This window comes from Barbus barbus, assembly GCF_936440315.1.
Source record: "Barbus barbus genome assembly, chromosome: 13".
Taxonomy (NCBI): Eukaryota; Metazoa; Chordata; class Actinopteri; order Cypriniformes; family Cyprinidae; genus Barbus; species Barbus barbus.
In genome coordinates this window covers 12,081,944-12,107,042 of record NC_136741.1, presented here as the reverse complement: position 1 = coordinate 12,107,042, position 25,099 = coordinate 12,081,944, and the positions used below count along the sequence as shown (strand labels likewise).

General features: G+C 38.1%; 1 protein-coding gene across 1 annotated transcript; it reads right to left on the bottom strand.

The window, feature by feature from the left end:
• Positions 1-567: 567 nt before the first annotated feature.
• On the bottom strand, positions 568-21,689 carry LOC306878696 (protein disulfide-isomerase-like). Its single transcript, XM_079431187.1, has 11 exons — positions 20,999-21,689; positions 19,444-19,650; positions 18,142-18,275; positions 17,529-17,666; positions 9,747-9,851; positions 9,446-9,571; positions 9,155-9,355; positions 8,865-8,985; positions 7,374-7,555; positions 5,841-5,948; positions 568-1,881 (listed from the first exon to the last, which is right to left on the bottom strand). Exons 1-11 carry the CDS (start codon positions 21,135-21,137, stop codon positions 1,819-1,821), a joined length of 1,524 nt encoding a protein of 507 aa, XP_079287313.1. The 5' UTR covers positions 21,138-21,689; the 3' UTR covers positions 568-1,818.
• Positions 21,690-25,099: the final 3,410 nt, after the last annotated feature.

Here is a 25,099-nt window from a genome sequence, read left to right as displayed (position 1 = left end):
TTCCTGACAGCAGGCCTTACAGTTTTTTCTACTTTAAGTCTACCTCACTTTCTATTTTATGGGCTATTATTACTCAGCCCCTACGAAAAGTTCCAGAAGTTTCTCCATGTTCTGGTTATAACACAGGGTATAGGTTATTTGAAATAGTAAAAATCCAGTGAAAAATGGAATGCTCACCTCAAAAAATCATGGGTCACAATTATCATTTACTCAACCTCATGTCATTCCAAACCCATAAACTGTATATTTGGCCAACATGTTAATGCAGCTCTTAGAACGACTTTGAATGGCAATTATTGTCAAGCTCCAAAAAAGCACTATGAAAATATAGTACAAGCAGTTCAGCTTTAAAGTCACAGTAATTTCAGTCATTTTGCCATTCTATTTCCCTTCTGGTAAAGCGCCAAATACCCATTCTTTTCATTGGCTGCATAACTTTTGTTGTTCTTCATCTTAGAACAAAGACCGCTATGAGGTCTTTGTAAGACAATTCCATGTGGTTAAATATGGATTAGTACATCAACTGAATGAATAAGTAATTTTAAAATAGAAAAACAAAAACACACATTACCATTTTGTTGTTTATTTGGCCACCAGTTTGTGTTATCAATCACTTTCAATGCAATGGAATGCTTTGTCTCAAACATGTTGACATTTCAAAACCCAAATCCCTCCAATCAAATTCCTAAACCCTCCCCTTCTTTAAACATCACCCCTGAAATTCACCGCTCCTAGAAAAATAAAGACAACATGAGGGTTAACCAAATCACATACACACACAACCCTGAACCCTGGCACAAGAAGGGGAAAAGACTGATTAAGTTGGTTACAAGCACACTTTCTCCTCCCCGTCACACTGACCACTCAGACGTCGTCAACTGGCATTACACCTCCAGGTGGAATGAATCTTCCACTAAAGTGATGGAAAGCAGGAAGGGTATGGGAGAGTTATTCTCCTTACAAGATGATAAATCTTCATTTCAGGAACTGATATGGAATCTCTGATGGCACTGAATGAAGTGCAAAACAAGGTTTCAAATCATTCTCTCAGATGACCAGAAAGCTAAGAGGGCCAACTCTGCCCCAGGTAATTCAACAAAAGTGCTGTTTCTGGGCCCTTCAGTATAGAAGATTATTTTTTAAAAAAAAGAAAATAATTGAAATAAAATTAAATAAAACACGTTCTTCACTTTTATATCTTTAAAAATATTTCAGTAGCAGGTGCTAATTTTGAACAGGAATACGAAAATGTGGTTTGACTAATGAAACACAGAAGGTACCTCAGTTTGGTCTCTGTTAAGTTGTTCTCACTGTAATAGCAGCCCATTATTGTAATTTTATTTCCACCCAAAGGTGAATGACATATAGCCCCTCTGCCCTGAAATGTCCACTCATTCATATCACAGAATTAAGGCAGAATAACTGGCTTTCCCAGTCCTTCATCAGGAGAGTATTTCCAGTATTATACTGCAAAATCTTAACACTGAGCCCCCAGATCACAAAAGGAGGTAGTGGGCAGATATAAAGAGCAGTTTAATAGACTACCATTAGAATTAAACCTAAAAACCTAATACATTTTAATGCAAAAAGTAAACTGTACAGTAAAACTTCAAAGAGATAAAGTTGTGGGCAGAGAGGCACTTCTCTGGGCTGCAGATGGTTGGGCTGGACTGGTAATGACTACAGGCTGAAAGAAGACCCTGTAACGCCCGGTGGCTGTTGGATTAGTTAGGAAAAGCTTTAGTGTTCACAGACAGGGAGGTTTGAAGTGGAGGTGGTGGTGGTGAAGGGGTTTGTCTCGCCTTTTCCTCCTGACACTTATAACTCATCGTGTTTCTCTTCCACATCTGAATCATCCTCCTCTGCATCAAGATCCAGATCCTGTGGAAAGAGTAAGATATTCTTTTTTAGAATACATGTAAAAACATTTTAGTGCAATGGCAACATCTTGGATATTTGCCCACCGAAACAAATGTTTTCAAGCACAATCACGGTCATCCCTACCAGAAGGCCATGCGTACTAGCATGACTTCAATTCATCAAAACAAATCTGCCCTGCCACAAACAATACATGCCAGTAATCCCTGCAGCAAAACAAGTGCAACCGACATGAGTTCACAGGGGCTGAGATGTGTTATCACCAGCAGTGTTCGGTTGCAGAATCCTTTCCTCATAGCTGGGACGTGCGGACTAGCTAGTGTTGACTGACTTAGTCCTGTCAGTGGTGGTGGTAAGTGGTGAGGAGGGGGGAAACAGCTATAACAGTTGTGTTGGTATTAGTGGCAATGATAAGGTTCTAAATTTAAATTTCCTAGAAGCATTCCCCTGGATAGATTTATGTGGTACTGGATTATGCCTAAATGTGATAAACTTGATTTGAGCCAAATGGTTTGCGATGAACCAAAAATAGGTCACTGGTCTCATATGATCTGGAGCTCAGTGAAGCCAGCAAGACAGCGAAAAAAAAAAACCCCAACTAATAAACCCATTCACTTGAAATACTGGTAGTTTTAACTTGACTAGTGGCTTTTAGTAATTGACAACCATAACTAGGGTTTGCTTATGCTAATTTACAGGTGGGTGATCTTACAATTTTATATTGCGATCAATCTTCATATCACAATCGAATTGTAGAGATTGTGATATGTGAATTGTGATATTTTTTATGGCCTCATAATAATAATAGTAATAATAATAATAGGTGATGTCATGCAACAATCGGTCTGTGCAACACTGCTTGAAGTCGACTACAGAACTGACTGCCTCTTAGATGGCTGTGCTGCCTGACCAAATTATCTCATGGGTCTCAATTATGTGACGCCATCAAAACAATTAAATGCAAGCTAGCAGTAGGGCACAATTAATGCACAACCCTAATGCACTCCTATGTTGGAATGCTGTCCATTGACTTCAGCTCAGCATTCAACACAATATTCCCACAACAGCTCATAAATAAACTAAACCTGCTGGGCCTTAACAATTCCCTTTGTAATTGGATCCTGGACTTTCTAACCGGAAGACCTCAGTCAGTCCGTGTCAGCCACAACACCTCGAGCACTACCACACTGAGCACAGGTACCCCAGAAGGCTGTGTGCGCAGTCCGCTGCTCTTCACCCTGCTGACCCACGACTGCACTGCCAAGTTCAGCTCCAACCACATCAAGTTGATGACACAACAGTGGAAGGGTAGGTCTCATCAGCAACAACGATGAAACACACTACAGAGAGGAAGTGGCACAGCTGGCTGAATGGTGTGGCACTAACAATCTGTCCCTCAATGTGGAGAAGACAAAGGACGTTGTGATGGACTTCAGAAGAAAGTCCGTTGACCACCCCCCATCGACAGCTCGACTGTGGAGGGAGTCAGCAGCACTAAATTCCTGGGGGTGCACATCACAGAGAATCTCACCTGGACCACCAACACCATGTCACTCTCCAAAAAGGCACAACAGCGCCTACACTTTCTCCGCCGACTGAAAAGAGCAAGTCTCCCGCCACCCATCCTCACCACATTCTACAGAGGCACCATTGAGAGTGTGCTGACCAGCTGCATCACTGTCTGGTACGGGAACTGCAGTGCTGCTGACCGCAAGACCCTCCAGCGGACAGTGAACACCGCTGCAAAGATCATCGGTGCCCCTCTCCCCCTCCATCCTGGACATTTTCCTTACGCGATGCTCCAGCAAAACCAGCAGCATCGTTAAGGACTCCACCCATCCCTCCCACAGTCTGTTCCAGCTCCTACCATCAGGAAGACGGTACCGGAGCATCAGAGCCAGACTGCTCAACAGCTTTTTCCCCCAGGCTGAGAGAGCCCTGAACTCAAACCACCCCGCCCCCCTCTGAAACCCCATGCAAACCCCTACCTCCTGAAACATGGACCACCCCCCACCCCAAACACCCCCCCCCAAAGAAAAAAAACTGTATGGAACTTTGTGCAATTCGAAGTGTGCTACACACAGGTGAGTGGGCCTGTACAAACCACCTGTGGTAACACACTCTCCTCTATGTGCACTAGACACTTTACACACTGCTGCGTGTACACAATCCCACAAAAGCAATATATGCATGTTTACATGCTCATGCACTACAAATCATCCTGCACGGTTCCCCAAACCAGCTGCTTGACTCAAAATGTTTCTCCTTGCACATGTACAGTATTTGTGAAGCATTCGTACAGTTTGTATTTTTTATCTTTTATTTTTTTAGTTTGTATAGGGTAAATATTTATGGGAAGCATTCGTATAGTTTGTATTTTTTATCCTTTATTCTTTTAGTTTGTATAGGTTAAATATTTATATATATATAGTATACTTCGTTAAAATCTGTCAGTAGGTTAGTCGTGTATAGGTTTATAGTGTTTTTTTACTTCATTGTTGTAAGTCTGTATTTATGTAGCACCGTGGTCCTGCGAGGCACGACATTTCGTTCCACTGTATGTCCCCACATGTAGTGGAATGACAATAAAGCTCAACTTGAACTTAAATCAAATTTTAGTTTCAGTTTTGGCTTCCAACGATTATGAAATGGTGATCTGCATGCGCACTCCGTTTAAGCACGCACCTGAAACTCAGTGTACTTTGCTCATCGATGTTGTTTCACTCAGTCTCAGTCAAATATACACACAATGTCCATTTTGGCATGTATTTACATGAAGTGAACAAAAAGCTGGGAAAGAAATCAGATATGTATAAGTTTTAGATCCATGCATTTGGTCTGTCTTTGCCATTAACCTTACTCAACTGAATAATTCTAGAAGCTTTAATAGTATCAATGTATATTTAATTCATACAGTGAAGATGCAGTGTTTTAACATTTTTCACCATTTTGACAACTGATTGTTTAATGCGATACTGCAATAAATTGTGCAAAAAGATAAAGCCACAGACTTGTTACAGTCAGGATATTCTCTCGATATTTAGGGAGGAACACCCACCCCATGCTAACTTTAAATATTTGAAAAGCAGACCTCACAGAAAGGTTCACGTCAAGCTTTTAAGGAGAGACTCAAGGAAGACTCAAGACTCCATTTCAGTACCTCGGACTACAATGTGAGCAAGGAAACATTTCTAGAGAACATTTCCTCCAGGGACCGTTCTATTCACTTCCATACTTTATGGATTAATATTAATTGGTGCAGATGAAACTGTAACAATCAAGCAGTAACAAAAATAACTACCGGTTATGTCCTAATGATAAGGCTTCTTTTCCACCTTCTGAATCTTCAGAAGCCAAGGGTCATGCAGTAGGCAGTTATTTTTTAGGACACTTCATTTGGGTGTCAGAAATTAAGAAAATGAGCATCAAGAATCTGAAATATTAACTGAAAATCTAATGATTGTAAATGCTTGCAACCAAACATCTCCCTGAATTAAGCCAAAACTTTAAGGCTGGAGAAACTGGGCCACTTTAATGGACTCTCACACAGGCACTTGGCAAGTGCCTTTCTGACAGATTTGCAGAAGGGTCTTTTACCCCCTGCAGAGGAGGACCAGAGCCAGGAATGCCCATGAGACAGACAGCAAACAACTGCAGCTCCATAAGCAAACTCTTAAAGCTTACAATCAATTTTATGCAAACAATTGGTGAAGTATCCACTTTAGGTCATTCTTTTATTTTATCTTTTATTTTTTGTTATTAATTTGTGCGCACATGCATAACACTTCCAAAAGTTTAATTACTGAAGTAAACTAAGCAGACACAGATTTCTCTGCCGCCAAAGCTACAAGATTTTCAATTGAAATTATGGTATGATATACTTATGGTATGAACAAGTAACAATTCAATGAAGTTAAACCAAACAACTAAAGAAAATTAAACTGCAACCAAATTATACATACATCAGAATCTTCATCCTCATCTCCTGCAGGTGCCCCAACTTCTTTTCCTCCACTCTCCAAAAACTTTGTGAATCCATCTAGCGTCCTCTCACCATTGTAGTCAATTACCTAAAGAAAGAGGGGGGGGGGGGGGGGGGTGAGAGAATTTTTTTTATCATGTAATTCAAAATAATAAAAAAATTCTATTACTTACTACTACTATTTTTCCACCCATACGCTGCAAAAGGAGCATTTGTTTGCAAGAAAGGCAGGAAAATGTATTAAGACATCTTAACTTAACTAGTAACTTGTTTATTGGTGTTGGTCAGCTGGGTGACCTTGCAAAACTGGTTTACAAGTAACTTTTGTCACAGTAATTTCAAGTGGTCTTTTGTCAGCATGACACTTCCTCAGTCCAAAGTATCTTTTGATGAAGCGGAGCACTGAATAAAAGGTTTTAATTCTAGAATTAGATCCATGCAGCACCTCTAGAGCTCTTACGGTCTAGACAAGGGGTGAATTCACTGGGTCGGGAGTGTCTTGTTTCCTTTGCACGTGTTGTGAGGCAAGCTATATCGGAGCATTTCTAAATCTGTTGGCTAATTATTATCAGAAAGAAAAAAAAAAAAGACAGAAGGGTGGACTGAAAACCCTCCCGCCAAAAAAAAAAAAAAACACTTGACTAGAGCAGAGACTTTGCTGGAGTTTTCAGAAGCATTTTCAGACTAATATCAATCCAGAATAAAAAGTCCTAGTGCAGCAACTCCCAATTCCAGTCCTTGCACGCCCCCCGCTCTGCATATTTCGTATGCATCTCTTATCACGTACGACGTTTGTTCTATTCGACCGAAAGTACCCTGCGAAGTTAAGTAAACTTCAACAGATTTCTCCTCCTCAGGGAGTAGGGAGCAGTGAACACTGTGTAGGGATCATATCAATCGGAACAGTTCATGCACGTAGCGGTCTTCTAATGAGCTGGTTATGAGCCGGGGGGGGGGGGGGGGGGGGGGGGGCACGAGGACTTTAATTGGGAACTGCTGGCCTAGTGCATTGTTATACTTTGTATAAAAAAACTAAAATAAACAAACACAGATTATTGGGGCTGACTGATGAAGGCAAAAACTCAATTACTGACTTACTCTCTGCCATTCTAATTAATTGGTTTAAAAAGTTCAGCCTAATGCATTCAGTAAAAGTGATGTTTTCCAGTATTTATGTTAGTGAAAAATGATATTAAACCTTTTGTTTATACGCACCAATACATGAACATACAGCAAAAATTATACATGGCAGTACATGGTAGATTTTGACGTATATAACAAACTAATTAACAAACTACCACGTGGGGACTTAAAATCAGATGTTAAGTTCAAATGAGAACTTAAAACAAGATATTGAAAAATCTCCATAGGTTTTTGCATTGATGCTTAATCACAAAGTAGCAAATATCTCACACATACAGACCATGTGTGTTTTTTATTTTTTATAAATAATTCACATTACATTATGCTAAAAATACACCTAAAACAGAAGCAAATTGTCTCGAGGCCTTACCTTCCGGTCATCACCAGCAGGGAAGAACTTGAGCGTGGGGAAGCTATGCACTTTGACAGTTTCAATCTCATTGACAGTGGAGTCCATCTTGGCCACAACAATGTTTGCGGTGTCTTTGAATTTCTCACCCAACTGATCCCAGATGGGGGCCAGCTGTTTACAGTGACCACACCATGGGGCATCTGGATAAAGGAAAACCAAACGGAATACAAAATAATTGGTTCTTACTAAAGGCGAATTTTCACACACACTTTAAAAGTTTGATTTCAGTCAGATATAGCAATTTTCCATTTTAAAATAAACACTAGTCTGACTGAAACTGTACTAGTCCAAGTCGAACGAACAGATTAATCTATACACCTTCAGTGATTTAATTGAAGTCTTCTGAAGCATTATGATCACTTAGTATGATAAACAGACAAAAATAAGACAGTAAATAAACTATTTAAATTGGATAAAACCACTGGATTTGCACATGGGTTACAAATATTCATTTGTGTTCTACAGAAGAAAATCACGTTTGAGTAAATGACAGAACTGTGAACTATCACTTTAATTAGACTACAATTGTTCTAGCAGCTGTTGCACTTGCTCTGCAAGACAGAAGTGATGTGCAACATGGACATAATCCTACAAAAAAATTATTACACATTGTGTCATGTTTGCTTGGAGAGACATAGCTTGACTATACAAAACCCCACTGGAGCTTGATTATAACTGCAAAGATACATGTACTTATTGATACTAGTGATAATGTTATGACGCATGAAATTATATCAAGTTGGCTAATGGACTTGCAAAGAGTACAGTAATAGGGATATGCAGGACCTATAATTGATTCAGGGTGCTGAGAAATACAGGACAGACAATGGGACTAAAATGTGGGAAAAAAGCAGATGGGTTTTCAGAGTCACTCTGGCACCGTTTACTGACAGCTGCATGTATGATGCAATCTACCCATTGTCCAAACATTTTGGAAACTCATTTCACATAACCAAATTTTAACAACCATTCTAATGCCCTCAATGACATGAAATATAACCCCCTTCTAACCTTCATGATCCATGTAATTTGCTAGAAAGTCAGTCATAGCCATGTAAAAGCCACTTTCCTCATAGACATGCTAGTTTGGGAAGCAGTTTGCTTTAAATAACTTTAGAGCCAAATTGATCTCAGCATTTCTCGCTCTTTCCTATTATAGCAAGTTTAATAGTATATAGGAAGGAGAGCTCTTCAAGTAAGTATCCTGTGGGTGCCTGTGCCACGATTAGCAGTATGCTTTTGGACAGATACAGGAATCTTTTGCTTACAATGCCAGGCTATATAAGGAGGAGGGGCAATCAAAAGATCCTGCTTTCAAAATAAATCAGGCAATATGCCATGCAAAGTGATCTGTCAAACCAAGTGCTCAGACACGGATGCAAGTTCTGTAGTTTTGAATCTTGCTTGTCCTTCCAAGCAAAGACATTTTTATATAGAAAAAATACATACAAAACTCTACAAAGACATTCTTGGCGGGGTTGAAGGCAACCTCTTCAAAGTTTTTGCCCACCAGGACCTTGACAGGGTTCTTATCCCAGTCTTCAGGAATGTCCTGACTCATCAAATGAGGCTGAAAGACATTACAAACATCAAAACACACTCACACAACAATCATTCCAAAAAGACAGAACATTTTCATTTAAGTGCCAATTTTAAGTAACTACTAAATCTCCCATAAAGACTCATTTCCTCATTTACGTCATTATTTAAACCGAAACCCAAACAAACTTCTCAGTCACCTTGAGTTTTCCCTCTGTGAAGGCTGTGCAGAAGGTGACGATGTTCTCTGCTGTGATTTCTGAGGTTTCTGGTTTGTATTTGGTCATCTCTTCCTCTAGGGTAATGAGGCGGATTGCTGGGCACTCTTCCTTCTTAAGACCAAAGAACTCCAGAATTCGCTGATTATCATCCACATCACTGTCAATAAAGATGAAGAGAATCTGTGGAGAAAGAGAATTGGGTCAAATGCCAATGTATTCAGCAAAACATACACTGACAGTTTAATAGTAAAAAAAAATAAAAATACTTACTTTGCCTTTGAAGCCCTCAGATGCCTTCTTAAATTGGCCCATCTTATCCTGGAAGTCTTTGGCTGCTTTGGGCACAAACATTAGGATGTGGGACTTGATGTCACCTCCAAAGATTTTTGGAGCAGTCTGTAGACGAGAAATAAGAATCTCAGAATCTATTGTTCCCTCCACAATATGGCAAAAATGCAATAAATCTTTCAATGAAAATATAAATAGGCCAACTGGGTCTGTATGCAACAGGTCAAACACACATCTGTAATGTCAATATACAACAAGAGACACAAGTGTGGCTAAAGTGTACCTGCTCTGTAAACTCAATGACCAGGGGAAGTTGGTTTGATTTGATGAAGGTCATTAGCTTTTCTTTGCTGACCTCTCCATCGAATGTATTGCGACCCTCATCAAACTGAAAAATAAACAAGAGTCAGCGAGTGTGAAAGACAGAGAGAGTGAGAAAAATTACCTCTTATTTAACTTTTTCTATGTCCATAGAAACAAAATTCACTGTAATTGAGTGTTAACTAGGGAACTATGCATCACTCAAGCATAGAAACTGGACTGCACCAGTTGTTGGCCACAGGGCAGCGGATATTCTAGATTCGACACATACAGTGGGCATTAATAACACATAAATAGAGCAGCTGCATTCTGGAATGAAATTCATTGTCCCTACTGCCTCAGAGTGTGTGTGTATGTGTGTTTGGATGCTAAGAAACAGCAACCGCAAAGCCTCTTTAGTGACAGGGGTCAATGAGAAGTTTAGTCCATTGTTGATTATACCATTTAAAGCACATCCTTCCACCCTGCTGAAAGAATGAATTATCGTAGGCCGATTTCTATAAAGAACATAGATTTAGTCTTCACGGAAAAGACTTTACGGTTTCAGGATTTTATATATTATGTGTTTATATTTATTTTTTTGCTCTGACCATGGGAACCCTATGCACTGTAAAAAAAAAAAGAAAAAAAAAGAAGAAAAGTTGAGCCAACTTAAAATTAAGGCAACCAGCTTCAGCAGATGAGTTCTCAACTTGTTTTAAGTTATTACAACAAAAAGTACAGAAATTTCCTAAAAAAAAAAAAAATAAGCTGAGAACTCAAAATGCTGCTGAAGCTGGTTGCCTTAATTTTCAATTGGCTCAACTCTCTTTTTTTTTTTTTTTTTTTTTTTTTTTACAGTGTGGATTTCTAATAAGATTATAGAGTTGGGCAGGGAGATGGAAGGCCAATCAGTGAACATTTAATTAGCAAATGATTTTTCACAGCAGAACTCAAAATACAGTTGCAATAAAATTCACCATGTCAGCAACATGCATGAAGACGTAGTGCCTGTGATCTGATCAAAGTTTCATGTGTATGAATTACCACAAGACCTCATCTAGCTCAGGAGTACTGTGTCCTATTGCTAATTATTGCACATACATTTTCTGAACAAAGAACCACTGAATACTTTAAGAAGTGTCTTATGCTCATTAAGGCTGCATTAATTTGATCACAAATACAGTAAAAACAGCACTAGTGTGTAATATTACAATTTAAAATAACGGTTTACTATTTTTACACACTTTAAAATATAATTTAAATCCCTGTGGTGGCTAAATTTTCATCAGCTATTACTAGTCTTCAGTGTTACATGATCCTTCAGAAATCATTCTAATATAGCGTTTTATGATCAATGTTGGAAACAGTTGTGCTGCATATATATATATATAATAAAGTACATGTGTACATACATGCATATGTATATATACACGTACTTTATTTGATATATATTAAGCAGCACCATATTTTATATACAGGTGCTGGTCATAAAATTAGAATATCATGAAAAAGTTGATTTATTTCAGTAATACCATTCAAAAAGTGAAACTTGTATATTAGATTCATTCATTACACACAGACTGATATATTTCAAATATTTATTTCCTTTAATTTTGATGATTATAACTGACAACAAATGAAAGTCCCAAATTCAGTATTTCAGAAAATTAGAATACCATTTAAGACCAATGCAAAAAAATTATTTTTAGAAATGTTGGCCAACTGAAAATTATGAACATGAAAAGTATGAGCATGTACAGCACTCAATATTTAGTTGGGGCTCCTTTGGCCTGGATTACTGCAGCAATGCGGCGTGGCATGGAGTCGATCAGTCTGTGCCAATGCTCAGGTGTTATGAGAGCCCATGTTGCTCTGATAGTGGCCTTCAGCTATTCTGAATTGTTGGGTCTGGCGTATTGAATCTTCCTCTTCACAATACCCCATACGTTTTCTATGGGGTTAAGGTCAGGCGAGTTTGCTGGCAATCAAGAACAGGGATACCATGGTACTTAAACCAGGTACTGGTAGCTTTGGCAGTGTGTGCAGGTGTCAAGTCCTGTTGGAAAATGAAATCTGCATCTCCATAAAGTTGGTCAGCAGCAGGAAGCATGAAGTGCTCTAAAACTTCCTGGTAGACGGCTGCGTTGACCTTGGACCTCAGAAAACACAATGGACCAACACCAGCAGATGACATGACACCCCAAACATCAATGACTGTGGAAACTTTACACTGGACCTCAAGCAACGTGGATTATGTGCCTCTCCTCTCTTCCTCCAGACTCTGGGAACTTGATTTCCAAAGGAAATGCAAAATTTACTTTCATCAAAGAACATAACTTTGGACCACTCAGCAGCAGTCCAGTCAAGACGCTTCTGACGTTGTCTCTTGTTCAAGAGTGGCTTGACAAGGAATGCGACAGCTGACACTCATGTCTTGCATACGTCTGTGCGTGGTGGTTCTTGAAGCACTGACTCCAGCTGCAGTCCACTCTTTGTGAATCTCCCCCACATTTTTGAATGGGTTGTGTTTCACAATCCTCTCCAGGGTGCGTTTATCTCTATTGCTTGTACACTTTTTTTCTACCACATCTGGTCCTTCCCTTCGCCTCTCTATTAATGTGCTTGGACACAGAGCTCTGTGAACAGCCAGCCTCAATGGTCGTCTTTTGGACAACTGTCAAGTCAGCAGTCTTCCCCATGATTGTGTAGCCTACAGAACTAGACACCACTAGACAAGTGTCTTCAATACTGAACATTTTCACAATATTCAAATTTTCTGAGATACTGAATTTGGGACTTTCATTAGTTGTCAGTTATAATCATCAAAATTAAAGGAAATAAACATTTGAAATATATCAGTCTGTGTGTAATGAATGAATCTAATATACAAGTTTCACTTTTTGAATGGTATTACTGAAATAAATCAACTTTTTCATGATATTCTAATTTTATGACCAGCACCTGTATATACACACACACAAAAGTACATGCGTGTACACACATACATAAGCATGTATATACATATATAAAATAAAAAAGTATGTGTGTGATGTGATATATATATATATACACATACATACATACATACATACACACACACATTTTATTTTTATTTATTTAGTATGATTTCGGTACAGCAGGGGGGAAACTAAACATACACACACATATATACACATATACATACATATATATATATATATATATATGTATGTATGTATATGTGTATATATGTTTAGTTTCCCCCCTGCTGTACCGAAATCATACTAAATAAATAAAAATAAAATGTGTGTATGTGTGTGTGTGTATATATATATATATATATATATATATGTTGAGTGATCCATTTAAAAATAAATAGTAATTAAATTTAAAAGTTTGGGTTAAGTTTTTAGGCCTAATTGTAACCTTATAATGTAAAAGGGTTCCCTATAGTTAAGCATAAGCTGAGGTACATTTTTATCACTAGGAAAATTTAAACTATAACAATGTATTTAAAGAGATTTAGTGTGTGTGTGTGTGTGTGTGTGTGTGTGTGTGTGTGTGTGTGTGTATATATATATATATATATATATATATATATATATATATATATATATATATATATATATAAACACATTGTGCAATTTACATGTTTGCTTTTATATATTATACACACACACACATACATAAAAAAAGCAAACATGTAAATTGCACAATGCAATTTTTTAATTAACTTTGATAATTTCTAGGCTGTTAAAATATGCTCAATTACGCACTGGCAGTCATTGCATGTTTCATAAGATTAATTTAAACATGCATTAAATAATTAAGACTAACAGATTAGTAAAATATGAGTATATGGTGTAATATTTTGCGAAATGCTCCTCTCTAAACTTAATTTCTCTAGTGAACTAACGAGCTGTGAACACTGATGATTTGCTGAGGTAAATGAAATGCTACGTGACATTATATTTCCACGCTGATTTGTTGTTGTCTTTCCGCGGTTGAAACACTGATTGAGCGATAAGGCATGAGAAGTTCAATCATGCTTATTCGCGTTAAAACTAGTAGTACAGAGGAAGGAATGATCGCGTTCACTCGCGCTCCGCACAAGTCTGTGGTGCGTCACGGCTCAGACACGGGAAGCGGTGCTGATCGCGGCCGCTCCGTGCTTGTGTTGGGTTTATACCAGCACGTTTCTGAACCATCCCAAAAGCGGCTCTTTTGGGATGGTTCAGGCAAAAAAAAAAAAAAAAAAAAAAAAAAAAAAAAAGATTACACATGCGTACCGAACCGAAAGTAAGATACCGAAACGGTACGGTATGAATGTGTACCGTTCAAGCGGCAACCTCCCGCTCCCTCTAGTGAAACCAACACGGAAGTGATTAAAACTGCAATTCATCGACTAGCCGCTGGAGGCTGGCTCCAAAAGGGAGTCAATCACATTGACTCTCCATGTTAAAATGCCCAACTTTACAGTAGAAAAAAACATGTTTACAGCCTGGTACAAAAATTTATTTTGGTCTATATAGCTAATTTTGCCCTTCGTGACAACTGTGAGGGGGGGTGAATTTTTCCGGTGAGTGATATTGTAATGTAATTTTATTTATTAATTTATTTATTCTTTATAATTTTATTTAAAACTTAACTACACTCCAGAATCCGACAGACTGTGATGGGCTGTAACGTTAGGCCTGTAATTAACGTTACTGGTTAAGCGTTTTCCTCCAAAACTGTTAGGCTATAATACAAACTCTGTGGCTTAAAGAATTAAAACAGATTAAAACTGTTTTTAAAAGACGAAACTCAGTGAGAACATGATTAATAAAGCATACTATATACAGACAACCAGGCACCTCAGTTCCGCCCACGTCCCGCCTCATTGCCCATTTTGGATCATCCGGGAGTGACGCGCGGTGACGCGTTGCCAAGATGGTGGCGGTCGGCTCCGCCCACTTTAGGCTTCAAAAACGCTCTTCAGAAACCTACGAGTGACGTCACGGACACTACGTCCATTTTTTTTTACAGTCTATGGTACCGTTACATATACATATATATATATACACACACACACACACACACGCACACACACACACACGCACTGAACCCGAACATTTGAATGGTAGTGTATATTGTTTCTTTTGAACAGTAGTGTATGTTTATTTGATTCTGCTTTTCAGGTGACATCAAGAGGACTCCTAAGCAATGATGCAAATACGTAACCAATCTACTAGTTTTACATGACGGTTGGACAAACGTTTTGCTGGCTTGGCTCTTTGACTTTGTTTAAATTCATAAAGTAATAAAATAAAGGCACAGAGAAACGATATTGTTGGAAAAATTCAGATTTTTTTCCAGCTGATGAATGATACAAACATTGACACCCAATCAGAATCCATCCGAGTATGTGCTTAGAACAAACAGACGATATTGTCGGCTGGTGTAAACGCTAATATCTTTATAGTTATCGTTCTTGGTGTGAACGGGGCTTTATAAGCAATGTATAAAATGTCCACCCCTCTACAAAATTACCAGTTTTTCTAGGAAGTCACAAAATTTGTAAATGGGTTGACAATGATTCACTAACCCTGATAAACGAGAGCATCATTACCTAATGCATTCAAAGGTCAAGGGGGGGATCCTCTGTCTGCTTCAACCAGTAAGAACCAGAAAACCAAATTCATCGCACGGCCGAGAAAAGACCAATAATAGCAACAGCAGAGTTGCCAGAGGAGACTATCATAGGTGGAGCACGATCATGTTACCGTGGCTGAACTGAGGACTTAAATTATGGACTCTTATGGATTTCATAATCTAAATAGTCTCTTGAGAGCCTGGTGTTAAAGCTGAGAACACACTACACGACTATCAGGCTGATTATGAATGTAATTTGGGATTGACAACTGATCGTGTCCAGTTGGACCAGGTCTCTTTCTGTTAGGCTCTGTCGCTGTTTGGAGTCGGCAGAAAAAGTTGTATAGTACGTGGTGTCTAAAGATTATGATCTTATAATTCTAGAACCAGTCGTTGCAAATGGTCTTCTCAAAGATTTTAAACATGTTTAATATTTGCAACTAACTCCAGCGATGTATATGCAGCTTTGTAGTGGAGATGAGCTCACTTGTCAATCATCCATCATTGTTCATTTTCACTTTTGTAACAATCACTCATTAATTTATCGATTTACTTATCGGCTGTCAGACTGAGACGTCATTGTCATAACATGCTTTGGGTTGCGTCCCAATTCAGACTTGACTGTATTTTGACACCGCAAGCTTCATTCTTTCTAACCTTATCTCCACATTATCTTGCAATTATTCTGCTTACTGTACATATAAAATGCAAGAAGTTTATATTAGTAGTCCCATATTCATAACTGTGACCACAAAGTCTGTTTACAATGTCTACCATTGTAACATACATCTGCCAATGTCTGTATACAGTGTGTATACACAAAGAGAGTGAGGTATCTTTTAACATGTATACAGAAACATGCATCAGACATATTCTTTTACTCTCTGCACAACTCTTTATACATGGGAATGATTTTAATAACTGAAGTGTGCACCAAACAGACATTCCTATAGGAAAACTCGGTATTGGCATATACTTATGCTATATCTTATGCTATAACGGCTCGTTTCCACCGAGCGGGATAGTCCAATATGTTACGCAATTATGTCCGTTTCCATTGTCAGAAGTTGTGAATGGTACCAAAATAGCAAACCGTAACACTCTTTTGGTACCTTTCCGTTGGGGTACCTAGCACAGCAAAGGGTACCAAAAGGGTGGAGCTAAACTCACTGCAGAACGTTGATTGGTTGACTAGAATGGTCACTCGTGCGTGCTACAAGGGGAAAAAGCTTCTTCACTCGTTCCTCTCTGCTGTCCATGAGTGTTGGGCTTATTTACATCAGAGTGTGCAAAAAAAAATAAAATATATATATATATATATATATATATATATATATATATATATATATATATATATATATATATATATATATATATATAACAGTGTATTTTATATTTTCACACAGACAATAGCCGTTTCTCAATATGCGTTCTTTTCTGTTCTTGTGGACTTGTGAAATGTCATTGCCCAAAAACCCACATAATTTTCAAAATATTACTGTTATTGTGTCATGAAATGTAGTTAAGAGTTTTTCATGTGAGAATGTAGTTGTTTAAAAGTAAAATCTGCTGTTTATTTATAAAAATGGCGCCTATTTGAAATTTGCTATGCCGTTTTCGGAACTCCAGGCGATCACCGGGCGCTCAGTGCTCATGTATCCGCCTAAAGCAGCCTTAGCTCGGTTAGTCCTTCTGACATTTGCCGCTGGCTCTAATGTCTCTGTAGTGATTAAACATGATACAATTCGTTTTGTGTATAATTAACAGGCATTCATGGTCTCCTGAATCTATTATTTGTTCCTGGTCATATCGTTTTGGCTGACCACAAAGTTATGTTTAACTTTATATATTTATTTTGAACTTTACCGTAGTACAGCTCTGACTTTGTAGCATACGTTTGACTGAATTGTTTGCTTTTGGCATACACCACGTCTATCAAGTAAAGGAACTGTCGGCAATGGAAACGCAAGCTGGATCAGGGTATTCGGTCCCGAATCATACCATACAGTACTGTCCCATACCGCTCAGTGGAAACGAGCCATAAGATCTTGTCACACCCCTAGCTACTATCCATTAATATAAAGTTATAAACAAATACTAAAATTCTCTGAAGTTTAGTCAGCAGAGTTACAAAGCAGAGAAGGTGTACCTTCTTAAAAAGAACAACACCATCCTTGGCCACTTCAAACTTTGAAAAGACTGCATCATCTGAGGTGATGCCAAAGGGGATGTCATCCACAGCCTCTGCGGTTTTAATGAAGGCTTTGGCATCTTCTGATTCAACATCCTGCAGAGAGATCGAAAAAATAATTCAAGATTCAAGAGTTTTATTTGTCACATACACAATTATACAGAGTATAACCAGCAGTGAAATGTAGGTCAGGTCCGCTCCAAGGACAATGCAATTATAAAGTATACAAATATTAAGAGAAGAAAAGTAGAAAAAATTAAATAAAATAAAAGAATAAAATAAAAAGATAAGATAAAAAATATAAATATAAATGTGCAGGTCAGTATGTTGTTGACTTAAATAGTACTAAGAGGAATGTGCAAACTAATGTGCAAAAAAGTTGTACAGGGTATATAATAGCAGCAATATGAGGTAGAGAAAAATTATGAATAGCTTATTGATATGGTGATATTTACATGGAGTCAAGTGATGTTATGACACAGAGTTAGAGTTTATAATCATCATCTAAAAAAAAAAAAAACAAAAAAAAACACCCAAAACTAAACTAGCTGAAGAAAAGAATAACATTTACCTTAAAGAACCCAATGACTGCGACCTCATTATCAGCAATAAGAGACTCCACCTGTATCACATCAGTTAAAGTAGTAGCTGCAGGGCCAGTTCGCTTTTTCAGCCAGTTGACTATGTCATCAGCCTGTCGACCAGCTGTAGACAGAGCATGACATAGTGAGACAAACGAACCTGGTGGTATCAAGCAAACTCTTGTACATGTACAGAAAAGAGTGCCATAGCAACTATAGGAGATGTGCTACATTTATATTAGGACCTTTTTTTTTTTTTTTTTTTTACAAAAGCACCTTGCACTGCATTTCAGGCATACATTTCCTCAGTTCATGCATTCATTTGGAAATGAACACGTGACCTTGGTGTGCTAATCCCCAGTTCTACTTTTTGAGCAAGAGAAATAATGCGCTGACAATTAAAAACAAAAATTTATATAACGCTATTAAATGCAGAGTAAACATAACTAAAGTGCTCCTTTCATCTATCTTCACCTATTTATGACCACCGTGCAGGACCAACATGTTGTCAACGTGAATGACATGTCAGTTTCAAAGGTAGTCTTAATTATGCTGTTTTTAAATGAGTGAGGAGCGAGCCCCACAGCTTACAACAGGAACTACTGATGTGACACGTCAACAATTACACTATGGTTCAGCTTTTGATCAAGTTCTTATGACATCACCTGATCCAGATGCCCTGATAGAGTCCTTCCATCGAGGACTCCAGATAAGACAAAGATTAAACATTCGGGAACTTTGTTTTCTGTAATCCCACAAGGAATCTGAAATGAGGGTGTTACTTTTTTTTTTTAAGACCTTGAGACATCTGAAAGTCATGAGGCAGGTCTGGTCTGCAGGAGTAAGACCGTAATAAACAGCCATGGAGAGCAGCCTACAGCAACCAGACCACAGGCAACGTGAGGAACTGCACGTTGAAGGAAAGCGGGAGGGGCCTTCTACAAACTCAGGGCTTCCACGTACAGCATGACATGCACGTCTTCAGCAGTTAGCACTCACGTTCATGGTATGCAGGCCACTGACCTGTCTAAACTGAGTTATGGTTTACGGTATAAGATGGCATCAATACAGCTCAGTTACACTTCAGCGATTCTAATCAAAACAAACCTGTTCGAACTGTTTGTACACTTACTGATTTCCTTCTATCTGGTTTTGAACAAACCTTGTTAATGATTTTGAAATCTTTTTTTTAACACAAAAGTATAAGTCAAAAGCTGAATCCAGTCTAGCAGTCCATACACAAAGACGGACCATGGATATTATGTAGGAAAATTGTGGCTGATCTCTCTCACCAGAATACTCTTTGGGGTTCTCCTTCTCTCCTCCCTTGAAGAACTTGATGGTGGGATATCCACGAACACCAAACTCCTGAGCGAGCTCAGATTCCTCTGTTGCATCCACCTTTGCTAGTCTGATGTCTGTGCCTTCAGCTTTCAGCATACCAGCTGCTTTGGCATATTCGGGGGCCAGGGCCTTGCAGTGCCCACACCATGGTGCATCTGCAATTAGCAAAAAGTGGTTAAATTCAATAATACTGACATTTACGGTCACTGAATGCTAGTGATTTTACATTCATAACTCCAACCACATTAGCAGTAATTTGTCTGAATGAATGTGTTAGTAGTATACATGAATAAAAAGAATGATGGTTTATTCTAGTGTTCAAACCCAGTAAAACTGGATAAATCAAAAAAGTAGGCTAAACTTATTACTCTAATCTTCCTCAACACGTCATATCTCACAACATGGCATGTTATTAAAGTCAAGACCAAAGTCCAGTGGTTATAAAAATAAAAAAAGAAATACACATGCATCAAATACCCCTTCACTCTTATCAAATAAAACACTAATGAAATTAGCGTAATGAAAGCGTACAATTTACGCTTTCATTACATTGTTCCCATAAAAAGTGTTTTTAAATACCACAAATTCAATGTGGAACAAAAGTTATTTTTCTGATGTACACGTCAACCTAGCCCAGGCCTGCTGGAAAGTCCGGCCCACTCATTATGACGAAACACTCGTGGAGGCTAGCGATTGGGCAACTGGAAAGTCTATCACGTCCCTGTATCAGGATATACGTTGAGTACCCAATGAATTTAGCCCGGTAAAGCGCAGATAAACTAACCTAGGAGCCCGGTTACAAGATCCAGGGGGCGTGGTTGGATCTAGATCCAACTCCTCCCACCTTACAAATACCTGAACCTACCCGTCTCCACCCCCTGATCCCTAAACCCACCCATCTCCACCCCTAAACCTACCAAACTCCACCCCCTAGATGTGGATCCAACCCTGCTCCCTGGATCTTTGTTCTGCAGTGAGGGGCTAGTGCGGTTACACACAAGTTTGAAAAATCTTTTCAGGTTGAAAATTCATTCATGCTTGCCCATAACATACTGCATCTCATTTGCATGAAGTGGCGAAACCAAAAAACAAAGCAGCAGGAAATAGAAACTCGAAAAAACAATAAATGCATTGAGTTGAAGTGCAACTCAATGCATTTATTATTTTCAACACGAAAGGAACTCCGAGCTACTGTTCCAAGGCTGCTATCGCCCTGAATACGTAACACTTACAAATCTACCAACTTGAATCAAATGCATTATTCGTAAAGGGATTCAATGTAAGTTAATTCTGCTTTGTCAAAATAGAGTGTTTTGGGGCGAGTGGCAAAGACGTCTTCAAATCATTAACGTGAGAGATTAAGTACTGCTGCAGCAAACAAGACTAAGAATAAAAACAACTACCATTTCATTGAGAGTTGGTTTCGTTTAGCATTTTCCTCATGCACAAGCTATCGACATGAACACAGCAACGACAATTCAAACAAAGTTGGTGACTACTTACAAAACTCAACAAGCATATTTGGGTAAGTTTTGAGCGCCTCCTCGAAGTTACTTTTCTTCAGTACAAGCACGTCCTCCTCCTCGGCGATATCAGCCGCGCTCATAGCGGCTAGTGCGCACACAATCAACAACTTCAGCATCTCGGATCACCTCCAAACGTGCCAACTACTAATAATACCGTGATGGAAACCGGAGAAATTGTTAGCGCGGCGGGTCTTCTTTCACCTTTAGCTGTCTGAAGTGTCGCTTGAATTTGGTGTCTGCCGCTAATAACGTGGCAATATGCGCAGGAAATAGAGAGGACAGCGCTGCTGCGCATGCGCATTTATCAGGCCGAACGCAGTTCGTGTTGAATTGTGAGTGGACCGCGTGTCTCCTAGCACCTGGAAGTGAATCTGCCAGTCTTGAATACGATTTCACAATTCCTACTACGGCGAATGCTTGGCTCATGGATATTATTTACGCAACGTGACGTTCTGCCACTAGTCCTGAGTGATTTGGCGAAAGGCAAACGTCGCTAGGTGATAGCCTGTGAACTGGTGCATTAACTGGGCTCATTAATAATAATTCAACTGCGTGACTTAACACTCAGGAAAGAACGCGTGCATAAACCATTTAATACTCATGAGCCAATTCCTGAACAATAGTAGGATTCGTAATTTCTAAGAGTTTCTTTGTATGTTTGAGTCTGTATTAAGCATCCTAACTAAAAATACTGCTTATGGTCATTTCACTAGAGCCTTTTCAAATTGTAATCCAAGAATTAAGATGCATGGGCATATTGTAGAACACAACACCAAAGATTGAAATAGTCTATGCACCTAATTAAGCAAAATTCCCCTTTAGAGATTTGCCATTATGTGAAAGGTGAGATAAGAAGATAAATACAGTCAATACTTCCAACATGTACAGTCTAAAGATTTGTATGTTGCTAATTTTGCTAAACAAGTAGATAAAAGAATGAACCCATACAGGAAATGGCCCACTATCACTTTCACCACAGACTTTCTGTGGTTATACACTAGAAATAATACTGTGTGATGTTCAGTTGGTTTGCAACACAAAATTAGAAGTTTGAAATAGTTTGGAGAAAATGTTTTGTAATAAATGTACAAATGCATTAACCTCCATATGTGCATGTTATCATGTCTTGAAAAAATAAGCATAATTTTCAAAATAATTTTAAAACAGAAAACAGTTCAGACTCTTTGCAACTGGAATTCAGTTTCCTCAAAACTGTTTTCACTGACATGAAAGATGATGATAGACCAGGACCAGATGTTTTTTTTTTTCTGTTATCGTCAAGAATTGCTATGAACCCACTTTTATATATAGCTAACTTTACTACAATGACAATAACATGATATTATGCATGGAAGCTGACTGTTTTTCAAAAGGTTTTCTCCTCTAGAGAAACATTCACAAATTTACAGAGTGAGCTGTACGGGAAGATCTTATTGGCTGAGAAGTGTTAGTAACAGGAACTAACACTAGCTCTGTTTGGTTAACAAAGAATTGTCAGCTAAGAAAAACAAATGCTGCTTTGTTTAATTTACAGGCCAATAAGGAAAATATTTAATGTAGCATTGTAAACTTGTGACAGATGTAGTGTTCTGTAAAATTAATAGGCCCCCCAAAAAACCCTGTTCCATTAAAAGTTCTTCCATCAACATTTCAGTTCCTGATTCAGTTAGCATGTCATCATAACAAAAGCATCAAAATCAGCAAATGGACAAGTCAGATGAAACTTAATGCAGAGACGAAGGACCTGATCATCTCTCATTACATTCTCGCTTGCTAAATATAAACAGTCATAGTGGAGGCATAAAAACACTATTAAGCTGTAATTGTTCTCTAATCAGCTCAATGGCGGCACATATGAGTACTGGGAGATGACAAATTATTTTTCTTTTTATCCAGGATAAAAATACAGATGTTGCCATATCAACTCCATTTTCACGCTCACCTTGAGGACACAGAGATTCTGCATATAGATTCATATCTAACATTACCACTGAGGTGTGAGGATTTAAAGAAGGCCTTTGCAAGTACATTTGTAAGTGATAACACTATCAAAGTATATACTGTTGTCAGTTAATGAAAAGTGTTTCATGATGTTGAAAGAAATATAATTTATTATTTAAGAACATATAAAGAATGGACATGCATATCACATTAAAATGCATTGATCTGAAAAGATAGTGACACATTACAGCACATGTATGACCTTAATAACTATATTAACAACGGTCTAATGCAGAAAACCAAGAGCATGACTTTTTTAAGAAGAAACAAACAGATATAGCTATTGTGTTAATGGATATGGTGTGAATACGACTTTCCACTCAATTATGATCAAAACAAGTAGGCTATAAAGGCAAAAACTGAATTAAAATAATTTACATAGAGCTGTCATTTTTACACTACAATTTATACTGAACAAAAATCAATTTGTAGGTCAATAACCAGTCAATTGTGTGAATAACAGCTTTTCTCCGCTAGATGGCACAACTGAAGTATGTGCAGATGCCACACATAAACAGCACAAATGATCCCTCTACTGGACAATGACGAGACCGCAGTGTCAATGCAAGGATTAAAACCTCATTTCAATACGTAACGTACGTAAGTGATATTATCAAAGTATTCGTTCCTGATTTCTTTTGTGCCTTTTACTAAACATGGTTTAGTATCGTTTTCACATATTGCCTGTGTCAAGCTGCTGTAAGAAGGGTTTTAATTTGCCTAGGCTATGTGAGTGACATCAGAATCAACTTAAACACAATTTAATTATCAGTTATTTAATGCTACATAGGCCTACTGTATAAATGTAATATATAGCCTAGTAGTAGCTAATATAGCCTTTCACACAGTTTGCCCTACATTACACACAGGGGTCAACTGTTACATCAAGGGTAAGTTTTTTGGAAAATATGAACAATTACTGTTTCAAATACAAATATGAACACACAGAGCAACAACAACAATTTAAAAATGATTACAGGGCCTTCAATAAAATTCACAAGGCCCAGAACAAATCAGTCCAGGATGACGCATGCTATAGCTATATTGGTGCCTCTGCTGTCTTTAGAATGCAGTTATTTGTAATACAGTTGCATAATTTGAGATTATACCGCCAAGATAAATGAATTGGTCCACACTCTTTAACTGATTTTTTCGCCTTCAAGTGATAGGGCTGGAAAAAAGTGCCATAGAAAAGTTGTTGATTAGCCTTGATTTATTGTTTCACTGTGCTATAAATATGAGGTGACACATAGGTTTATTTCTATAATTTTTCCTAAATATGAGAAATACCTGAAAAAACAACGATTTGTGAATAAAAGGTTAGATTTAATGGAAATGGCAATAAGATAATTGTTTGATGGTCGAAATACTCATTTGCACTAATTTGTTTGGGAAGGTTTTCACACACACAAAAAAAAGCATAATTTGCAAAAGTATTTTAAAACCACAAACAGAAAATAGTGAAAAATTATGATAGTCCAGGACCAGATTTTTTTTCCTGTTGTGATTACCAAGAATTGCTATGACCCCACTTTGATATATAGCTAACTTTACTACAATGACAATAACACAATATACTATGCATGAAAGCTGACTGTTTTTCAAAAGGGTTTCTCCTCTAGAGAAACATTCACAAATATGTGTGAATATCAGTAAACTGTATGGGGAGATCTTGTTGGTTGAGAAGTAGTATTGACAGGAACTAACACTAGCTCTGTTTGGTTAACAAAGAATCGTCAGCTAAGGAAAGCAAATGCTGACAGATGAGACCAAAATGTGACTTTTTTTTGGTGTAGACAGAAAGACAGCCAATGTAGAAAACCCCACTATGGAGTATGATTTTGGATCTTTAATGCTGTGAGGCTAATTGTTTTCCAAATGCCCTTTACAACTTATTAGGATACATGTTATCATAACCTCTATCAGGTACCAGCAGATTTTAAATCAACACCTCAGTGACACAGCAAGCATTAACTCCCCTCTTGTTCAATAGGACAATGATCCAAATGACAATGATCTCAGTATCAACACAAAAAAGATTCACTGCCCGTAGTACTTGGCAGTCCCTTGATCAAGC

Bases quoted from the DNA above. Each gene is read 5' to 3' on its own strand.
- LOC306878696 (XM_079431187.1), bottom strand. From the start codon at position 21,137: ATGCTGAAGTTGTTGATTGTGTGCGCACTAGCCGCTATGAGCGCGGCT. The intron at 19,651-20,998 runs GTAAGTAGTCAC...TGCTAATTGCAG, and splicing joins AAATATGCTTGTTGAGTTTT to ATGCACCATGGTGTGGGCAC. The intron at 17,667-18,141 runs GTAAATGTTATT...ATCTCTCTGCAG, and splicing joins CAGTCATTGGGTTCTTTAAG to GATGTTGAATCAGAAGATGC.